Consider the following 20512-nt stretch of genomic DNA (forward strand, 5'->3'; position numbering starts at 1 on the left):
TTCGTGGACAAATTTCTGAATAAATTTCTGTCGGAGATTCCGCTATAATTCCTAGAATTCCTAGAAAGATGTCTTAAAGAAATTTCACAGGAATATCTGGTGTTATTGCCGAAAGATTATTTTTAAGGAAACTGGAAGAATGGAAGAATTTCTGAAGAAATGTCCAAATGCTTCCAGATTCGGTACAAACCCTTCATCGTTGTCTGTCATAACGCCATTTATATGCTCTACTTCATAGTGTTGCTATCATGTCTGTATCACCTCACACTCGTTCGTAGGAAGGCTCCCATTTATGTCCCTGTATATGGTAGGCTGTTTCACGTGAATGGTTTAACTCAGTGATCCCCAAAGTGCGGCCCGCGGGCCGCATGCGGCCCCCGAAGCCTTTTCCTGCGGCCCGCGAAGGATTTCAGAATATGCAATACATGTGGCCCGTTGATATGCATAAGATGATACGAAACGCTTTTCATCATACTAAATTCAGTTTTTTTATACTCAGGGAATCTGACAAGTTCACATCATTACGATGTTTAAGCACCATCATGAATAATTAAATTCATCACTTCATAAATGGTATGTAGGCCAACAGCAAACAACTTCGATGGTATTGCCCCGGGCTATGAAAATAGCAAATTCGTCCATTTTTTTGCAGATTCAAACGGTCAAAAAAGATCAAACTAATGTTGTCATTCACTGCTCTGAAATGAGGAAACTTTTAATACAAGTTAAGATTTGGCAAAATTTAAATTTGCTTTATTTTTAACTCCAGAAAGTAAGCTAAAGATTAACGTACTTTACGCTACCGTCGTGCAAGGCTTCTTTTGACTGCGGGAGCTACTTTGGATTTTTGATTTTCTGAAAAAAAAACTAAACGAAAAAAATACCAAATTTGAAACAAAAAGTTGCCATGCAAACAACCATCCAACCAATCAACACGGTGATAATGGCAATTTGAGAGTAATTTACTTTATAATTTTTGTTTCAAAGTGTCCAAAATAGCCTCCGATTTATCAAAAGAACCCTCGAACGATGGTACCTAAAATATTTAACAAAGTCAAGATTTTTCCGAAGCTCCGATTAGTTTATGAATAAAAGGTTTCTGAAAAATTCAATTGATCGGATATCTGGAAACAAGGTACATAGTGCGGAAATCAGATTTATTCGATTTCTTTTCAAAACTACTGCCTAAGCAGAACAAGTCAAGTGAAACTGGTTGCAGCAACCAAATTGTGACTGAATCCGGTCACATATAAGTTTCTGCGATCTTTGTGCAACATGTGTGCTACTCGGGTGGCAAGTTTACCTGGCTTTGAAACATGTTTGTCGTTATTCGACACGACAAGCTATGATCAATGGTGGCTCGAAATCTCAATTTTTATCTGTTCGTTCAATGACACAGAATTGGGAGATTTAAAGTCAAAAGACTGCTATTAGTTTATTTATTCCATGCATTTACGCGCATACATTTAGCATATTTAAAGCCCTCTAAAGCATATTTAAAACGGATGGAATGGGGTTAAGGAATCGTTATTGTTATGTGTAGTGAACAATAATCCTTCAACAAAAATTCAAAATCTTAGAATCGGACGGCATATGATCATTTGGAAAAATAGATTATTATATGTTCTGCAAACTATGTTATTTAAAGGACATTCATCGCAACAAATTTTATTGAAATGTGAAATAAATATTCAAAATAATTTATTAAGGTGTAAAAATCTACATGAAATGAAAAACAAATCATGCAAATGTACTGTGGCCCGCTCCAACAATTCAAAATTGCTATGCGTCCCTTGATAGTAAGCATGCTGGGGACCACTGGTTTAACTTATCAGACCGCATCGTGCTTTCGTGCTGTGCGGTTCTTTCTCTCTTTGCGGAAGGAAGTTTTTAATACTACCCGAAGCTATTTTAATTTCAACGGTGCTTCTTAGCGCTATTTGTACCCACTGATCCCGTTACGATCTTTGCAAGGACCCGTGCCTTCGTTTTACGTTGGACCCGTTTGCGGAAGTAAAATTCCGACAAGCGGTGGTAATCCTGCAGGGACACCGTTCTGGGAAAAAACCTCTTAGAAGGTCACGTCTCCACGCTCAGCAATGAGCATTAATAAAAACAAGAGGAAGGGGAAGTCTCTGAATTCTCCACTTCCTTCAAAGAAACAAGGTTTCAAGACCGTCCTGCCCAAGCGCGGAAAAAATAGAAGGAAGCTGGAGAATTCAGATATTCCTTCTAACTCTAATATCGGAAATAATTCTTCTCCCATCGAACTGAGCAATCAGTTCGATGTGATTAATGATGAAATTGAGCAAATCGAATCTACCTCTAGCCCAGGTGATTCGATTCATGCGAAAAAGCAAAGGATTCCGCCAATTGTGGTATCTGTTGCCGAGTTCTCTGGCTTCCGGAATGAGATTTTGAGTAACCTTCAGGGGATCAAGGTTTCATTTCAGATTGCTAGGAAGGGTGACTGCCGCGTTTTGCCGGGATCCTTTGACGATCGCAAACGTCTTCTTCACTATTTAACTGAGAAGCGCCATAAATTCTTCACATACGACGACAAAACTGAGCGATTGTTCAAAGTCGTCTTGAAAGGTCTCCCAGTGATGACAAATCACTGGATGAAATTAAATTGAAATTTCTCAATTACTTGGATGTTCACTAGCCCAAGTAATTAAGATGAAAATGAAATCCCACTCTGGTACTTCCCAGAGGGGCATTTGTCAAGAATTTTATTTGGTTCATTTTAACAAAAGTGAACTAAATAATATGAAAGTTTGGAAAAGGCCTGTATTATGTCCCATGTCCGTGTTACATGGGAACATTTCCGCAGGCCTGGGGAAATTTCCAAACCCCACCCAGTGCCGTAAGTGCCAAAAGTGGGGTCATGGAACCAAACATTGTCACATGGATGCTAAATGCATGATTTGTGGTGGAACCTCTCACGCCAAGGACGCATGTCCTGTGAGAGAAGATTCCAATAAATTTAAATGTGCAAATTGTGGGGCAATCATAAATCCAATTTCTGGGAATGCCCTTCACGCAAAAAGTTTTGAATTCCCGTGCAAAATTGATGACGGGAAATTCCAATCGGATCCCAGATTCGACGGGTAGAAATTTTTCAAACGCTCAAATTTCGAAACCGGTTACCGGTCGAGCAATTCATACCCACCACAATTCACAAACTAATTTTGCCGCTCGTCAACGGGTAGCAAGCACTTCAGTAAATCCCAATTTTTCCAATGTACCTACGTATGCAAACATCGCTGCTGGTAGACCAAATTTCTCTTCTCAAAATGAGGTTTATACCCATGTCCCAACGGAAAATAACGGTCATGTTGCCGATTCAGGTAGCATGACTGCTTCCGATTTTGATTTTTTAACTGAACAATTGCATCACATGATTGATGCAATGTTCAAAGCAAATACCATTCCTGAAGCTGTTCAGGTTGGTATAAAGTACACACCAAAAATTGTTATCGGACTCCGTTTCAATGGATCTAAATAATTGTGTGAAAGTTCTAAATTGGAATGCCCGCTCTCTAAAGGGTAAGGAAGATGAATTATTCAACTTCCTTTCAGTTCATAATGTGCATATTGCCATTATAACTGAAACGTATTTAAAACCAGGACTCTCCATTAAAAGAGATCCAAACTATTTTATCTACAGAAATGATCGTCTTGACAGCGCCTGTGGTGGGGTCGCCATTGTCATCAATAGACGTATCAAACATAAATTATTTTCTTCGTTTGAAACCAAAGTTTTTGAAACCTTGGGAGTTTCTGTTGAAACAAATTTTGGACAATTTTCCTTCATTGCAGCCTACTTGCCTTTTCAATGCAATGGGCAGCAAAAGAATTTGTTGAAAGCTGATCTTCAAATTCTGACTCGCAACAAATCAAAATTCTTCGTAATTGGTGACTTCAATGCCAAACACCGTTCATGGAATAATGCTCAAAGCAATTCCAATGGTAAAATTTTATTTGAAGATTGTTCTGCGGGATATTATACTATTCAATATCCCAATGGACCAACTTGTTTTTCTTCCAGTCGAAATCCTTCTACAATTGATTTAGTTTTAACGGATTCAAGTCAGCTGTGTGGCCAATTGGTAACTCATGCTGACTTTGACTCTGATCACCTTCCTGTGACATTTGAAATCTCACAAGAAGCCATTTATAATCCAATCAGCTCTACTTTTAATTATCATAGAGCTGATTGGGATTTATATAAAACATATATCGATAGGAATTTTGATGTTAATATTCCTTTGGATACCAAAAGTGATATTGATAATGCTCTCGTATCTTTGACAAATTTAATTGTCGAAGCCAGAGGCATTGCAATTCCGAAATGTGAAGTTAAATTCAACTCCATTATTATTGACGACGATCTTCAGCTACTGATCCGTCTTAAAAATGTGAGAAGAAGGCAATACCAAAGAACTCGCGATCCCGCGTTGAAAGTTATTTGGCGAGATTTGCAAAATGAAATTAAAAACGTTTCGCTATTCTGAGAAATACCAACTTTGAGAATAATGTCTCGAAGTTGGATCCCAGTTCGAAACCCTTTTGGAAATTAACAAAAATTCTTAAAAACCTCAAAAGCCAATTCCAGCGCTTAAAGAGGGAAATAAAATTTTATTAACAAATGGCGAAAAGGCTCAAAAACTTGCTCAGCAGTTCGAGAGTGCCCATAATTTTAGTCTAGGTCTCACTAGTCCAATTGAGGATCAGGTTACACGGAGCTTCGAAGACATTCTCAATCAAGAGAATGTTTTTGACCCTTCGTTGGGAACAAATTTGGATGAAGTGAGATCTATTACTAGAAAATTTAAAAATATGAAAGCCCCGGGTGATGATGGTATTTTCTACATACTTATCAAAAAACTTCCTGAGAGCTCTTTATCCTTTTTGGTTAATTTATTTAACAAATGTTGTCAATTGGCATACTTTCCAGATAAATGGAAAAACGCCAAAGTTGTTCCAATTTTGAAGCCGGACAAAAATCCAGCTGAGGCTTCTAGTTATCGCCCAATCAGTTTGCTTTCTTCAATAAGCAAACTGTTTGAAAAGATTATTTTAAATAGAATGATGGTTCATATTAATGACAATTCTATTTTGCTGATGAGCAATTTGGTTTTCGCCATGGGCATTCAACCACTCATCAGTTATTAAGAGTTACGAACTTAATTCGGCTCAACAAATCTGAAGGATATTCGACTGGAGTTGCTCTTCTTGATATAGAGAAAGCATTTGACAGTGTTTGGCATGAAGGTTTGATTGTAAAATTGATGAATTTTAATTTTCCTCTGTACATCATTAAACTGATCCAAAATTATTTATCAGATCGCTCACTGCAGGTAAACTATCAGAATACTAAATCTGATAGATTCCCTGTAAGAGCTGGTGTTCCCCAAGGCAGCATACTGGGGCCCATTTTGTATAACATTTTACTTCTGACTTACCTGATTTACCACCAGGGTGTCAAAATCTTTATTTGCAGATGACACAGGTCTCTCAGCCAAAGGGCGTAGCCTTCGTGTCATTTGTAGTAGATTGCAAAAAGTTTGGATATTTTCTCCACTTACTTGCAAAAATGGAAAATTTCCCCGAATGCTTCCAAAACTCAGCTTATAATTTTCCCACATAAGCCGAGAGCTTCTTATTTGAAACCTTCTAGCAGACATATTGTCACTATGAATGGGGTTCCAATTAATTGGTCTAGCGAAGCTAAATATTTAGGACTTCTGCTAGATCAAAATTAACTTTAAAAATCACATTGAAGGCCTTCAAGCCAAATGTAACAAATATATTAAGTGTCTATATCCACTTATAAACAGAAAATCAAAACTTTGTCTTAAGAACAAACTTTTGATTTACAAAAAAATTTTTAGACCTGCCATGTTGTATGCTGTGCCAATATGGACTAGTTGCTGCAATACCAGAAAGAAGGCACTCCAGAGGATTCAAAATAAAATTTTGAAAATGATTCTGAAGTTGCCTCCGTGGTATAGTACCAATGAACTTCATAGAATTTCTAATATTGAGACATTGCAACAAATGTCCAACAAAATAATTTCCAATTTTAGATAAAATCGTTGCAATCTTCTATTGCAACGATTAACTCCTTGTACCCTTAGTATAAAATAGGTTAAGTTTAGTTTAAGTTGAAAACATTGTAATTCCTACATGGTTCAATTCAACCAGAGGAAAAAATTCTAACTGCCAGAGGCAATTGAAATGTATTATAACTAAAAGCGTAACATAGCAAATAAGGATGATAGTGTTAAGAAAACACGGAACACCTAGTCTAAGAGATGAATGCATGTATTAGATAATTAGCAAATAAAATTAGTTAAAAAAAAAAAAAAAAAAAAAAGGTTTAACTTATCATAAAACTTTCATACGTTATTAGCGCAGTATTATTTCCTCGCCTCTTCAGGGTCTTCTGCTGGCGCTATTCTGGAAAATCGAGTATTGTCTCCGCACCCGTTTCTAACGTGCTTCGTTCGCCCTTATACCAATCTTCTCTCTGATCTGGAGATACCGTGCCTAATGCAGTGATTGCGGATCTACCAAAAGCGGATCAGATATCCCTCCAGTCATCTTCGATTCGGTGTGCAGACTATCCGTCCAAATCACCGGTCTGTAAATTTTCTCCCTTCCTAATTGAGCCTTTATATCATCAATAACGATTTCGTCATCTCATCTCGCAGTGGGCATCCATCGTATGTCCACTGACCAGTGCTCGTTGATAATCCTATAGTTAAAGAAACGGTCTCTGATCGGTTATTTTGCACATCCTTGCGTTAATTTGCTGCCACCCAATAACATATTGGTCCATCATAGCCAGCACTATGCAGCTGTTTTCAATTTGAAGGTTTGATAGCTAGAAGGTGACCGTTCGATACCCGCGTTTCCATACTCTGCAATGACACGACATCAAAGTTGCATTCATCGTAGATTTTCCTGTCGCAACCTACGAAATATAGCGACTTGCCATTTAATGTTCTAAGTTTCCACAACTCGCTACGGTCAGGGTAGGTTCCAGCAGCCCTCGATTTAGTCGATAATGAGACACTGAAGAAGTTTCCTAGTATAGAACGAAAAACGGGACAAGGTAAATGGAATATTTGTGATCTTGCCCAGTTTCCTCCAGGAAAGTCCTCAAACCCTGGTTCCCGATTAGGACTTTAAAGGAGCGCACTATGTATAAGGAAATTGGCTACTTCGGTGGGATCGGTAAAGGTATTATCAGGTGTATCGAGGTGGATGTTGGAAGATCTCCGCGTAGACTAATTGCGATCTAAGCGCGTTGACTTTCCCCCAGAAATCGGCAGCGGATTAAGCCTGGGTCTTCTTCTTCTTATTGGCATTACACTGGGACAGAGCCGCCTCGCAGCTTAGTGTTCATCAAGCACTTCCACAGTTATTAACTGCGAGGTTTCTAAGCCAGGTTACCATTTTTGCATTCGTATATCATGAGGCTAACCAATGATACTTTTATGCTCAGGGAAGTCAAGACAATTTCCAATCCGAAAATTGCCTAGACCGGCACCGGGAATCGAGCCCAGCCACCCTCAGTATGGTCTTGCTTTGTAGCCGCGCGTCTTACCGCACGACTAAGGAGGGCTCCGAAGCCTGGGTCATTTTCGCTGAAAATTTGACACATCTGTTTCCCAAATAAATGGTTTATCTGTTCAATGAATAGCACATATGTTATGCATCATATGCATATAGTGCATTTGCATATTATACATCCAATGATATGCAAAACGAAAAATTTCAAATCAAATAATAAATACCAATTAATAACGATTATTTCTAATTGATTTTTAATCTTTCCATCTTATTCCAGAACAAAATGTGTGAATCAACTATCATCACATTCACCCTCGGCAGCACTTCTCATGTAATTTACTGTGCAAGAAACAAGTGAAAATAAATATCGCCAAAATCATTCCTCTCAACTGCAGCAGCATCAGCGAAACGGTGCCCAAGAGAATCGTAAAATAAAAAAAATAAATGGTGTCTGGATCCAAGTGATTAGTGGCTAGTGGTAAATTCTGTTTCGGCCACCTTTGTGTATTTGTGTGCATGCCAATGTGTATATGAAACGTGTATTTTCACGAATGTAAATTTTGTACCAGAATATTAAAATATTATGTGTGGCAAGCAAAAAGTGAAAGATAGGATCAAATGCATTGACCCCTTGATCGCTAAGCAATAGAGTATACTATCAATAGCGGTAGATCGCGTTGACGAGAAACTATCATCGGTCTCGTGAAAAGGCATTGTCTGCCGACGGAAGTTCCATCCTGAGAGAATCCTGAATTTTCCCCGGAGTCTGCCGGAGGCCGTCGCACTATTGCGTCCGCCTTGGCTGACATCCGTGTCTTCGCACGCCAATGAATCGTCGGCAATCATTGGACAAGCCAGGTGAGCAAGGTGAATTTTTATTTTGTTTTCTTTATTTTTGAGGTGTACTGACAATAATCAAGGGGATATATTAACTATTGCCTCGATATTTCGCATATTGATCTTTAATTACTCAGGTATGACTCTCAAGCTCATTATTTTTTTACGCGGAATAATCATTATCAGATACTAACTAACTTCGTCATGAATGTGAAAATAGTGATTGATGAGAAAAAATCATCTCACTCCTGAAAATCGCTTTCACACGCCAATTACACCGATGTGAGAGTTCATATTTTTATATTTAAAAAAAATCAGAAATCTTTATTTCAAATCTTAATATGTTAATTGACGTTTGTGTCACCAACTAGAAAAATCGATATTTAGTAACAACATAAAGGTACAATCTTCCAATTTGAATTGATTTGTAATTATCTTCTCACTCAGTTATGAAACTGAGAAGACGTGTGGTGAGCTGCGAAGTGAGGGTCGAAAATTTCGGATGAGAAGCTCATGATATTAGAGCACATCTACAGAGAAACGAGTGCGCTGGTTGGTGGCTGAATGAATGAATGGAAACCGAAGCAAGGGAGCAAAACGAAGCTGCAAAAACATTCCCTATCTCTCGTACGAGCTGCGGAATGGAATTTGTGGAAGTGATTCAGACGAATTTTGCCCGGTGTGTTTGGGTATGATGTTTGCAATTTCGCTTCCATGAATCTTATTGTACAATAAAAATCGTATTAAAGTCGGCATACTTCCCAGTATTGATTGCAAACAAATAAAATGTAACAAAATATTACCATACCGGTAAATTCCACATTGGGTAAATTAATTCTATGGAGGGGTTAGACTCAAAACGACAAATAATTGATTTCTAGGTAATAATACATGTAGATCATACATACCGCCTTTGACTGTCCGCCGTTAGTCAATATCACGGTCGTTGCACTTCTACCCAATGGAACTTCTGGCTTCTTCAAGTTCAACAAAGGAGAAGCGTCAACGAGACTGATTCAGAAACAATTGCAATACAGCGTGCCTTCAATATTAGTTTAAATGCTTTTGATTTTAGGATGATACTTCGAAATTCACCAACTAACGATAACCGAAACGGACGTCGCAATTAATCAATCTCATCAAAGAAGCAAGGAATAATACATGATTGTCAACTCCATGGAAAGGACGAATCCAATCATTTGGTCAGAGTTTAATTCATTTGCCAATAATTCGTTACAGAAACAGAATCTGAATGTGTCTGTTTTAGGCATAATTGCACCCAAAGATGGACCCGTCTCTTGAACACTTCGAATGCTTGCAAATCCTCCTCGAGCATTGTCCAAGTTTCATGTCCGTAGAGGACTACCGATCTTATCGATCAGGACCCTCCGTAGACTGCGTGGTTGGCGACGTGTAGCCATGGACCGAGCCGAATGTAGAAGACTCTTATATACCGCACAAGCTACTTCGGCCTTAGTCTGAATAAATAAATAATAATTATTATCATCGACCACCTCAAAGGTATCCCCTTCTATCGTAACACTGCTTCCCAGGCGGACCCTGACGCGCTTGGTTCCGCCCAAAAGCATGCACTTTGTCTCGGATGCATTCACCACCAGTCCATCTTTTGTTGCTTCACGTTTCAGGCGGGTGTACAGTTCTGCCACCTTTGCAAATGTTCGGCCGACAATGTCCATGTCATCCGCGAAACAAATAAATTGACTGGAGCTGTTGAAAATCGTACTCCGGTGGTTACATCCGGCTCTCCGCATGATACCTTCTAGCGCAATGTTGAACATCCAGCACGAAAGTCCATCACCTTGTCCTAGTCCCCGGCGCGATTCAAACGAATTGGAGTTATTTACTGTTATTTACGGTTGGGACCTGGTTTTCACGGCATTTTTGAAGAATTTTCCGTAAATAAAGATCTGGTCCGCTGTCGAGCGGCCGTCAACAAAGTCGGCTTGATAACTTCCCACGCATCCACTGTTGGTGCCAGACGATGGAAGATGATCTGGAATATCACTTTGTAGGCGGAATTGAAGTTGGTGATCGCTCGAAAGTTCTCACACTCCAGCTCGTCGTGTTTCTTTATCTGATGGATGACATCCTTAACTTCCCTCAAGGTGGGGGCTGGATGACTTTCATTGTCCGCTGGACTGACGTAGTAATCTCCTCCGCTGCCGTGACCTTCACTGCCTGTACTCTCAGTGTCATTTAAATGTTCCTCGCAGTGCTGCTTCCACCTTTCGATCACCACATGTTCGTCCGTCAAGCTGCTCCCATCCTTATCCCGGCACATTTCGGCTCGCGGCACGAAGCCTTTGTGGGATGCGTTGAGCTTCTGAACTTGCATGTTTCTTGAGAACGGCACAGCTGTTCCATGTCCTCGCATTCCGCTTCTTCCTGCGGCGTTTCTTCTCCTGAAAAAGGCGGGTCTGCTGTCTCCCTTTCCGTCTATAACGTTCCACGTTCTGCCGGGTACCTTGCTGCAACGTGACCGTCCGCGCTGCGTCCTTCTCCTCTAGAATCTGTCTGCACTCTTTGTCGAACCAATCGTTCCGTCGACTTCGCTCCACCTACCCGACGTTGTTCTCCGCTACGTCGTTAATGGCTGCTTTAACTGTATTCCAGAAGTCCTCAAGAGGGGCCCCATTGAGCTCACTCTCTTCCGGCAACGCTGCCCTGAGATGCTGCGCGTATGCAGTGGCGACATCAGGTTGCTTCAGACGTTCTAGGTCGTACCGCGGTGGTCGTCGGTACCGAACATTGTTGATGACGGATAGTTTTGGGGGCAGTTAAATCATCACCAGATAGTGGTCAGAGTCGATATTAGCGCCACGATCTGTCTTTACGTCGATAATGTCGGAGACGGACAGCACATCAATCAGAACGTGGTCGATTTGTGATTCTGTCTGCAGTGGTGATCTCCAGGTGTACCGTTACGGAAGGCTGTGCTGGAAGTAGGTGCTGCGAATAGCCATTTTTGGAGGCGGCAAAACCAATCAGTCGTATGCCGTTTTCGTTCGTCTCGTATGATGATTTTGACGTCGTGGCTTGGGCAGCCGTACTCACGTTCCAACTGCGCGTAGAATGCGTCTTCTTCATCATCAGTGCTTCCGGAGTGTGGGCTATGGACGTTGATTATGCTGAAGTTGAAGAACCGGTCTTTGATTCTCAACCTACACATTGTTTCATAGATCAGCCACCACTCGATCGCGCGCTACTATTTTTTTCGAGCAAGAGTAAACAGAAATCTACAACCTGAGGAGGTTAACTCAGGTAATGTGGAGATGGGAACACTCGACGCACTAAAACCAAAACCCTTTCGCCAGTCCGTATCCCCCGGCCCGCAATCAAGCAATACATCAGGGGAGGACTATTGAGAACGTTCACGCCTATGCTAACGCACTCGATATTATAACACAACATCGACTTCAAGGGTGGTAACCTCACCACCCGTCGATCGCAAGCTGTGATAGTAACCTATCGATCTGTCTGTCTGTCTTAGCCGTTTCCGTTACCGACCGAATCGCTTCGATGGTAGAACGGCTTTGCGAAACCCATACTGGTTGCTGGGTAAGCCACCAGCACACTCCGTATAGTCCGTCAAGCTATTCAGGATCACCCTCTCTAACAATTTACCAGTTGTGTCGAGTAGGCAAATTGGTCTGTATTCCGAAGGCTTTCCCGGGGATTCTCCTGGCTTAGGCACCAACTTTTGCCGTTTCCAACGATCTGGGAAGTTTCAAGCAAGAATCGCAAGAATCGCGTGCTTGAGGACCAGGTTAGGAATACAATCCGGCCCTGGTGCCTTATTTAGCTTAAGTTTCCTCGGAACGGCGATAAGCTCATCGTTAGTCACTAGCGGTACCACGTTCTCTGACTCGTACTGTGTGGCGGGCCAGACCGAGAAGTCATACTTCGGGAACAAACCTTCAACGAACCTGGCTAACATGTCCGGGGATTTCTCAGGAGGTGTGCTGTTGGTCCGAGCAATCACTATCCTGTATGTATCCCCCTTGGAGTATTATTGGCCATCCTACACAGCTCTTCAAAGCACAGAGCTCTGCTAGCTGTTTGGAACAACTGGCGTCTTTCTAGCCTGTCTGCTTCGGTTCTAGCACGTTGCAACCTTCTTTTAGCCCTTAGACAGGTTCTGCGAAGATAAGCTATCATGATCGTCACCACTACTCAACACTAAGGCCTAGAGTCCGAATTTACCACCTTAGTGATTCTTCCCGCAGTTCTGGGTCGAACTGCGAGGTACGCCATCCTAGATCAGCTTTACTGACCCGCCTTGTGGTTCTGTTGGAGGTATAGCTGATCATCAAACGTATTTCCTGATGGTAACTAGCAGTATACCCGTCGTGAACCCTCCATTCAGGCTCCACCGTCCATCCCACGCTGCAGAAGGCCACATCGATTCATGACTTGCCATTCGGTCCTCTGACCGTTGATGCTTGGTCCTTGTTCAGCAGGACTTCGTTCAGTACCGCTAAAGACTCTAGCAAGATATGACCTCTAGCGTTAGTGAACCGAGGGGCCCAATCCACTGCCCACGCGTTGAAGTCACCTGCTACAACTAATGGTTTAAGATCAGTTAGTCTCGCTACAAGATTATCTAACACTCCAGTGTATTGGTCTATGCTCCATCTAGGAGAACAGTAACAGCTACAAAACTAAACTCCGCTTACCTTTGCTATAAAAAAAACCTTCGTCATCAGGAGATCCTCACTATCTCCTGGATGGGGTACCTGCCGCAAGTCCAGATGGTCACTATTCCAGACTTATCCGCAACCGAACTGTTATGTTTAGCAGGGATGCGGTACGGGTCGGACAGCAAGGCAACATCAGTCTTACTCTCGTATACCGATTGTTGTAACAGCGCTTGCGCTGCCTCGCAGTGGTTGAGATTTAGCTGAGGTACTTGCATGACCGAGCTCGTCTAGAGGCCGGGCAGGCCTGCCCACCGAATGGGTGTTTGTTGTCTGTCCCAGGACCACAGATCAAACACCTCGGTGCGGCCTGGCAGGTGTGAGCCTTGTGACCTTCAGCTCCACCCCTCCGGCAAAGCCAACTCGGATCAGAACCTTTGCAGTCATATGACTTATGTCCGTAATCGAAGCACTTGAAACAGGCCTGAGGTTGGTTTGCGCCCACCAAGCAAACCGTCCAATCCACCTACAGCTTGACCTTATCCAGTACCATCTTGGCGTCAGCCAGAGGTACCTGAAAAGAGGCAACCTGCGTTCCAGCATACCCTTTCTGCAACCGAATCGCCGTATGATTTCTCAGTGCAGCTACCAGCTCACCGGCTTTGGTAATTTCGTCCAGGCCTCGGCATTGGATTACCTCTACTTGGTATAGGGCTCTCACCCGAACCGAATCTCCCAGCACCTCTTCTGCCAACTTTTTATACGCGGAACACTTCCGCTTATCTGCTTCAGGATAAGGACCATCTTGCCCTTCTGTGTTTTCTTTTCTGCGGATTCAGTTGACATCATCCCCTAGGTCAGTGAGCTTTTTATCGCCCCGCAAAGCCTTCAGAACATCAGCATAGCTCTTACCACCAGCCTTGACGATAATTTCTTCGCCTCTGCCCTTCCTGCCATGACCATTGGAAGGTGTGCCCTTTCCTCTACGGGCACTCCCCTTTATGGCCAATGGCGCCTTCGCCTGCTCTACCGCTTTTCGATCCTTTTCGCCTTTTTGGGATTCACAACTTCCCTCCTGGGCAGGCCTTCCTCCAGGCGTACTTCGGTAGTCTTCGTAAAAGGAGGAACTGGTTTGCGTCGTTCCTTAGATTCGGCAACCTGTTCAACCTTTTCCCGACGGATCTTAGTAGCCTTCTTCTCGTGCAATATCGTCTTGGCGCTAGCTCCCTTCAGGTTGGTTGCCATACTGACCTTACTTAGCTTTGGAGTTGCTCCAGTGACAGCCATGCGTCTGCGGAGTTCTGCAGTCTGGATTTCTGCCAGCTACTTTTCTTCAGTAAGTACTCGAAGCTTCGAATCGGCTTCCTTCCTGGCCTCCACCGCTTGGCCCACTACCAACTCTTTCTCCTCGGTAAGTTGGCGGCTCTTTTGTTCCGCCTTCTTACTTACCTGCAGTTAGGACTTGCACTCCTGCTTTGCCTCTACAATTGCCTTTTGAAATGTTGGTGCCGAAACATGTTTTTTTTTTGGTTTGGTCGACATTTTGGTCCCACTAGTCGCGCGAGAAAATAGGTCCGCCACGCCAGAGTTCCGCAATAACGTGGTAAGGGAACGTTATACTGTGAGGGGTGCCCTGTAACACTAAAATGATCAAAATCTAAAAAAGGAACTCCAAAAACTGGCCGTTTGCTGTTCGCTATACATATATTGATAAACTTTGTATATTTTATTTACAAGGTGTACGATCATTTTCTAATGTTGATAAAAAGTCTTTCAAACAAATGATATGCACTGTATGCAATGCACTGTATAAAATATTATTGATTTCATTATATTATTGATTTCAAGGCGGCGTACGATTCAGTGAAACGGAATGAATTATGGCAAATTATGCTTGAACATGGTTTTCCGGCGAAACTGATACGGCTGATTCGTATAACGTTGGACGGATCGAAATCAAGTGTAAGGGTTGCGGATGAAATATCGACGTCATTTGTTACCTTAGATGGATTAAAGCAGGGTGATGCACTCTCGAATCTACTGTTCAATATAGCGCTCGAGGGAGCGATTAGGAGAGCTGGTGTGCAAAGAAGCGGTACCATTATCACAAAATCGCATATGCTCCTGGGATTTGCGGACGATATCGATATTATCGAAATTGATCGCCGTGCCGTGGAAGAGGCTTTTGCGCCTTTTAAGAGGGAGACGGCGAGGATTGCACTCACGATCAATACCAGCAAAACGAAGTACATGGTCGCTGGCAATCAACGTGGGTTCATTAGTGGTGGTGGTGGCGAAATAGTGCTGGATGGTGAAAAATTTGAAGTGGTAGAAGAATTTGTGTATCTTGGAACATTAGTGACGTGCGATAATGATGTTACCCGCGAGGTGAAAAGGCGTATTGCAGCTAGGGGTTCCATTCCCGGAAACGATTTCCCGGGAAATCAATTTTCCCGGGATTCCCGATTCCCGGGATGCGCGCTTTAGTTTCCCGATATTTCCCGGGAAATTATTACGTTAAAGTATTTACCAATTTTTGGAGACGACTGTGATCGGTTAAAGTATTTGTAAATCCTTTTCTTATTTTGCAAATTTGATGAGGGAGTATCAATGATATTTTTGACTAACATCTACTCACTGTTCAAATAATGAAATTTTTATTTAATTGTATATTTCGCTTTCAAAGTAGATTACTCCCCACATTATAAAAATAATTAAGTTTTAACTGTAGATGTACGGTTGTACGGTTCAACTCTTTAAGGGAGGCGCGTTGAAGGGAGGCGAATAAAAGAATAAGTTTCCATCGGTCGTTTATTTATTTACTAAGCCCAATCATTACGGGCATTACGAAGTCGAAATGAAAATCGAGTATTTTATGAAATTTCTCAATAGCAAGAATAAAGTTATTTAATTGTGCAGAGTGACAAATTTTCTCCAGATCGCAGATATTTAAGCAAGGGCAGTGACGGCTTTGGTATGTTTATTGTCAGAGGCTTATTTTTAAGCTTTCAATACTTTTTGATTCAAACCCCTTCCAAACAGATTCATGTTCCGAACAATCGTTTTTGTTTGGAGATATTGCTTTCTTTTTCTAAATTATAATGAACTATTGAGAATTTACTGTCTGGATATGTCAGAGTACAAATAAATGTTAACATATTTTAGGTCTTTACTATGAGGTCATTACAACAGTCTAACAACAAAACTCGCCAAACTTATGCAATTTTATGCGTTTCTGGTGCTGCTCGAAATTTCAAACAAAGTTTCACAGAAAGATTTATCTAATATTGATAGTTATGATTTATAAGGTACGACCATAAAACGCTCGTCTGAACGTATTTTTTCGCTTTAAAAAAAAACATTTATTTCTTACATACTACAAATGCAAAGGCGTAATGTGCTCAAGTGCTCGTATCATGGTTCTTCTTATTATACATCAAATTTGACCAGAATATTGTTTGCATTAATAAACTAGATGGACTAGTACCAGAATAATTGATGTTAGAAATCTTCCGGAAATAACAGAACAAATCCTGTCAAAGCAGTCTTCTCCTCCATATCAAGGAAGAATCAAGGAATCATTTGGACACAGCAGATCTTACTCTCTAACGAGAGTAGATGCTGAAATTTCGCCATCTGATGCTTATGATATAGCGAGCGTTTTGCAGACATAGACCTAGGTAACGCTCTCGAACTAAACAGAGACAATTTTTCAGACTTTTCAACAACTCTTTAATCATTTTTGCACAATGTATCAAGTATCAATCCCTTGAGGTCGACAGTATATTTTTATCCTTATTATCCTAGTTATTTATTCACGTTACGATTTTGAATTTCGCAAAATTGTTTTATTTCCCGGGATCCCGGGAAATCCCGGGAAGTTAACATTTTATTTCCCGTTTCCCGGGAAGTTGATTCCCGGGAAAAATGGAACCCCTAATTGCAGCTGCAAATAGGGCTTATTACGGACTTCGTAACCAGCTTAAGTCCCGTAGTCTGCAAACGAAAACAAAACTCGCGCTGTATACTACTCTGATTCTTCCGGTGGCTTTATACGGCCATGAGACATGGACGTTAAAGGAGGCTGATCGGAGAGCTCTCGGAGTGTTTGAGCGTAAGGTGCTGCGGACAATACTCGGCGGTAAACAGGAGAACGGTATCTGGCGGCGTCGCATGAATCACGAATTGTACCAGGTGTATAAAGGGCTGGATATTATTAAGCTTATACAACACAGCAGACTACGGTGGGCTGGTCACGTTGTTCGTATGCCGGAAGAACGACAAGCGAAGATAATATTTAGTAGAGAACCCGGAAGAGGCCGCAGGCTTCGTGGAAGGCCGCGTACACGATGGCTTTTTGCAGTTGAAGAGGACCTGAGGGCGCTCAATGTTCAGGGCGACTGGAAGCGATTGGCCCAGGATCGAGTCCAGTGGAGAAGGATACTCCATTCGGCGTAGGTTCAGCGAAGAGCTGTAGCCCATCAAGTATCAAGTAAGTAGATATTTATTCTACAAATACAGAATCCACATGTCTTGGTGGGACTAGAATCCACAACCTACCGGTAAGATGCGCGGCTACATAGCAAGGCAATTCTGTACGATCCAGGGTCTGATTTGATTGTTATGATATTTTGATATTGATATTTCTTAGGCTTAGGCTCATGAATGATGTATGAATGCAAAAGTGATAGCTTCGATAAGAAACCGTTATCATAACCGCAATGCAAGAAGACAATATCCCAATGACAAATATAATGCCAACATAGATAAAATTCAAACGCATTACAGCTTGTCCTGAAGGCCACGGCGTCGAGCTTGATCAAGAGGATGGTTTTAGAACTGCAGTGTGGAGTGTATGAATTTTGGTATATAAGACTGTATACACGTTTTCAACTGTACCAATCTGATTTGAACCAGATCGTACCGTTTAATATTATTTTTAAACAAATGCCTTCTTCGCTACAGCACAAAAATTCAAACTTTTGCTCTTATTGGATATTACCTCCCAATGATTTGCGCCACCCGAAACTCGATGTGCTAATTCGCGATTGTTTAATTCCTATCCCATTCGCTGTAGGTGAGATCATGACACACGTAACGATAATTAGTACGCCTATTTGTCAAGAAGTGATAGTGACACATTTCGAGTCCGACAGCGAACAAAACCCCACTATCGCTCAGGCGTTTCGGAAACCTCGAAATTATTTTCGCGCATCCACAACTGTGAGAGATGGCGTCGGAATGTTCTTGGTGCTTAAAATAACCCACAGTGAGGAACGACCGTGAAATGGACCGCCAACAAAATAATCAACTGATAATACGAATGTACTTTGATTTTGTTTTCGCTGCATGTAGTTTTTATTTTCTGTTTGAATTTTGCGTTTTCGTGTGAGGTAAATTTGAAAAGCGATTCCACGCGAAACCTCCCCCTTGACCGGTGAGATTAAGCAGTGATAAGATTGGAAATGACTGGCAATAAATATACCTCTGCAGAACTACGCAAACAGTCCATTACACACAGAATGAAACAACTTACGATATATTTTGGTGGTTCCATATGTAGGTATGCAGAAGAGTAAAATGGAGTACAGTTATTGGGGAGGATGGTCCAATTTGTACCTCTTATGATTTTCCAACATTTCAATTTGAACTATACTGCCGCTAACCGCAAGTCAGACTTATCTGTATATGGATGCCCGATAGCAAGATAAACTGAAATACTGAAACTTTTCAACATGCCGATTAAAAAAAATATAAGATTAGTTTTTGTTAGTGTCTATAGCATTTAAAAAGTGTGTGAAAGATGAGCGAGGCAAATACGGTGAGCCAAATGACTCATTTGCATGAGGAATAGCGATAAACGCATGGTTGTTTGTTCACCTTAGCGGTTTGAACACAAATTTCACGAGTGAGGCTGAGGTCAAATCCGCAACTCGTTAAATTTCAATATTTAGTTTATAACTAATGTTGAATTGTGATGAAAATATTTGCACAGATATTCAGTGTAGACGATGTTAAGAGTGAATCTATGCGTTAAGCCCTTTTGTCCCATGGGTGTATTGTACACCTTTTCCCCCAACATGCACAGTCTTGGTTTCGTTTAGTTAATGTCTACATATGTGAATTTGGGAAGAGTGGAGGAAGAATGCGACGCCTTGTCTGTCTGGTTCACTGTCTGAAGAATTCTCATTCAGATAAACTTTGGAATTGCGACTGATTTTCAAAATCATTGTTTTGTACCCATGATCAGTAACTGCTCCGGATTTAGGCCCATATACAAGCATTTGGGGATTTTGAAGTGTTTATTTTTGAGAAGCGGGAACATTTTTGAAGTACTGCTAAAAGTTTGTTTATATGACGGCTCTGTGCAGCGCTTTTCGATAATTGTCATGTTGTGAGCATTTAAAGCGTAGGGGAGGTGGTTCGGTTGTGGGCACCCTCACCTGTCTTTTTGACAGGAAGCAGATGCTGTCATTCTGACAGCTGATTTATTTGCTAAAAAAAACGATGTTTTGTGCTGAATACCAAACCAAATGGACACTTCTCCGTTGATGAAGAAATCATTTTTTTCTACAAGAAATTCAACACGAAAGTTTTGTTTAACCTTTTTCAAATCATAAAGTGTCATAATGTGAAATGATTTATTTGAAAAAGTGAGTTCTAATGCGTATTCAGATAGTAAATTTAATCTATTTGGATCAATGACGGTTGCCATCAACATTCCACCATTTTTTTCAATCACATTCCAAAAAAGCTGCTTTATTCGGTTGTGGACACCTCTATAGGCTCGCTTATCAGCACCCTTATTTTATTGGCAAATCGTTCAATATCACTGTAGTTATCAACAAACTTATCACTAAATTTATTTTTATGACGTTTTTGTGCATTATTTTATTATTATTTAGAATTATTTAGGCATAATTTATTGAAATAATAAGTTTTGTCCATTTTATTTTTAGACATGTCTAACCATTGAATATGCAATTTTCATAGTCAAGCATTGACCGATTTACACACAACAAGTTGCATTCGACGGAGAATTCGGTCTTATTGTTTGCCATTGACAAATGGACCAATTAGACATTGCCTTATAAAGTTGTTGAAAAATCATTGTTTATTTCATATGGACCCTTTCTTTAGTGATTATTTTCGTTACCTTCTTCAATGCATGAGAAAAACATCAACACTACAAGGTGGATTAATCTCGTTTTTCATTGTCTCATGACAATTTGAGTTAATAAATTACACTTTTCTTCAAAACTGGGTGGTTTTCATTCATTATTCTTTATTTTTAGCCAAATTTTCAAGGGTGCCCACAACCGAACCACAAAATTGAAAAGTCCAAAAATGTCAAATTTGCGAATTGTCATTAATTTTTATTTCAAATCCACAAAATCAAACAAATTTCGTCGCTAAGAGTAAGGTTATTAGTT

General features: G+C 41.0%; 1 protein-coding gene across 6 annotated transcripts in view; it reads left to right on the forward strand.

The window, feature by feature from the left end:
- LOC134205181 (mucin-2) overlaps positions 1–20512 on the forward strand; it is a 131610-nt gene that overhangs the window by 16145 nt on the left and 94953 nt on the right. For 4 of the 6 annotated variants that reach the window (XM_062680191.1, XM_062680194.1, XM_062680197.1 and 1 more), the window contains exon 2: positions 7862–8451. In XM_062680191.1, the coding sequence (XP_062536175.1) occupies positions 8412–8451 (40 nt within the window). In that variant the 5' untranslated portion in view covers positions 7862–8411. The remainder of the gene's footprint in view (positions 1–7861; positions 8452–20512) is intronic. The other 2 variants (XM_062680193.1, XM_062680192.1) reach the window with 2 other exon arrangements.

The sequence above is a fragment of the Armigeres subalbatus genome, chromosome 1, assembly GCF_024139115.2.
Source record: "Armigeres subalbatus isolate Guangzhou_Male chromosome 1, GZ_Asu_2, whole genome shotgun sequence".
NCBI classification, from domain to species: Eukaryota; Metazoa; Arthropoda; class Insecta; order Diptera; family Culicidae; genus Armigeres; species Armigeres subalbatus.